At 43.0% G+C, this 1,422-nt stretch overlaps 1 protein-coding gene across 1 annotated transcript; it reads left to right on the forward strand.

Annotated features, from left to right (window-relative positions):
• Nucleotides 1-6: 6 nt before the first annotated feature.
• On the forward strand, nt 7-1,311 carry LOC100176496 (zinc metalloproteinase nas-13-like; the record flags this gene model as incomplete). The annotated part of the gene is made up of 5 exons (XM_002122524.4): nt 7-23; nt 206-361; nt 426-575; nt 706-863; nt 1,173-1,311. Coding segments are annotated over exons 2-5 (565 nt in total), but the record flags the coding sequence as incomplete, so codon positions are not given.
• Nucleotides 1,312-1,422: the final 111 nt, after the last annotated feature.

Consider the following 1,422-nt stretch of genomic DNA (forward strand, 5'->3'; position numbering starts at 1 on the left):
AAACACACTTGGAGAAATCGCGGGTGAATATTTAACGTAACAATAATTTGTTGTGACGTTTTTAACATTATACTTTAATATGACGTAAAACTATTTTATTATGACGTATATTTATTATATTATTTTATTGTGACGTAACATAATTTATTTTATACTGTCGTCATCTACAATCGGTATAACAATGATGTTTATAACGTCATAACAGAGACAATCGAGCCGATCTCGAACGAGTTGACCCATTGTATGGAAGCGCCGCCAGGGTGCAGTAGAGAGTGCGTGCTTGGTTTCATTAGAACATCCGCTGGGTGTCAGTGTAGATGCGCCACCCAAGGAATAATGGAGGGTGACATCAAAATAGAAGGTTTGTTACGTCATGTTGTGACGTCATATGTACAGTATTTTGTATTATGACGTCATACACGCAGCTGGACAATACAATGGGATGCTTAACGCTATGGGACTTCCCCGTGAAAGCCACGTGACAACCAGGGGGGCCACTGGCGCCACCTTCGGGCGCAAGTGGCCGAAAGAAGGTGATTTCGTCATCGTGCCTTACACTTTTAACGCGAATGTTGGTAAGTGACGTCATCATGAACTATTAACTATAACTGAGTGACACACTAGGTTGTAAACGCGTAACGACGTAAAAACTACATTGTTCTTTGTTGCTTTATATTTCCTGAATAATTAAAGATGTTTTTCCAGCGGAATCGAAGCGGGAAAAAGTCCGCCAAGCTATCCTGAGATACAATGAAGTCACTTGCATCAGGATTCGTCCCAGGAGGGGAGAGAGAGATTATATTGAGATCAAAGATGGAACTGGATGCATGTCGGACCTTGGGAGGTCGGGAGGGAAACAATCGGTAGGTTGGGGGTGGATTGGTTTAGGTGGTGGGGCAATGGCAGCCGTTATAACACAGGTGTTCTGTTTCATACACCTCGTGCCAGCTTACGAGTTACCACGTATGTAACTTTGTGAGTGGTTGTTTTTTTGTATGGCTGACAATTTGGACAACACATTAGTGACCACTGGGTTGAAGCAATTGTCGTAAAGTGTCTTGCCCAAGATTGAATACAGCCATTATGTAGCCAAGTGACGATTGTTTTACCAATGGCACCAGTCACGTCACCGCTTTTATTTTTACGTCATACACAGCATTGTTACATCACAGATGACGCTTGGTAGAGGATGCGACTCGATGCGAGGAATAATCATCCACGAGTTCATGCACGCCCTCGGATTCTTTCACGAACAATCAAGGTTCGATCGCGATCGTTACGTCACAGTCGTTTGGAACAACATAAAATCGGGTGAGTCGTTCGGCAGCGGGCATGAGGTCCTTGTATATTGTAAAGGTCGCCTGCTGGGTGTTGTTTCTTCCTTTTAATTAAATGGAAATATGTTGAAAGTAACTGAGTGTT

Source organism: Ciona intestinalis, unplaced genomic scaffold (assembly GCF_000224145.3).
Source record: "Ciona intestinalis unplaced genomic scaffold, KH HT000685.1, whole genome shotgun sequence".
Lineage (NCBI taxonomy): Eukaryota > Metazoa > Chordata > Ascidiacea > Phlebobranchia > Cionidae > Ciona > Ciona intestinalis.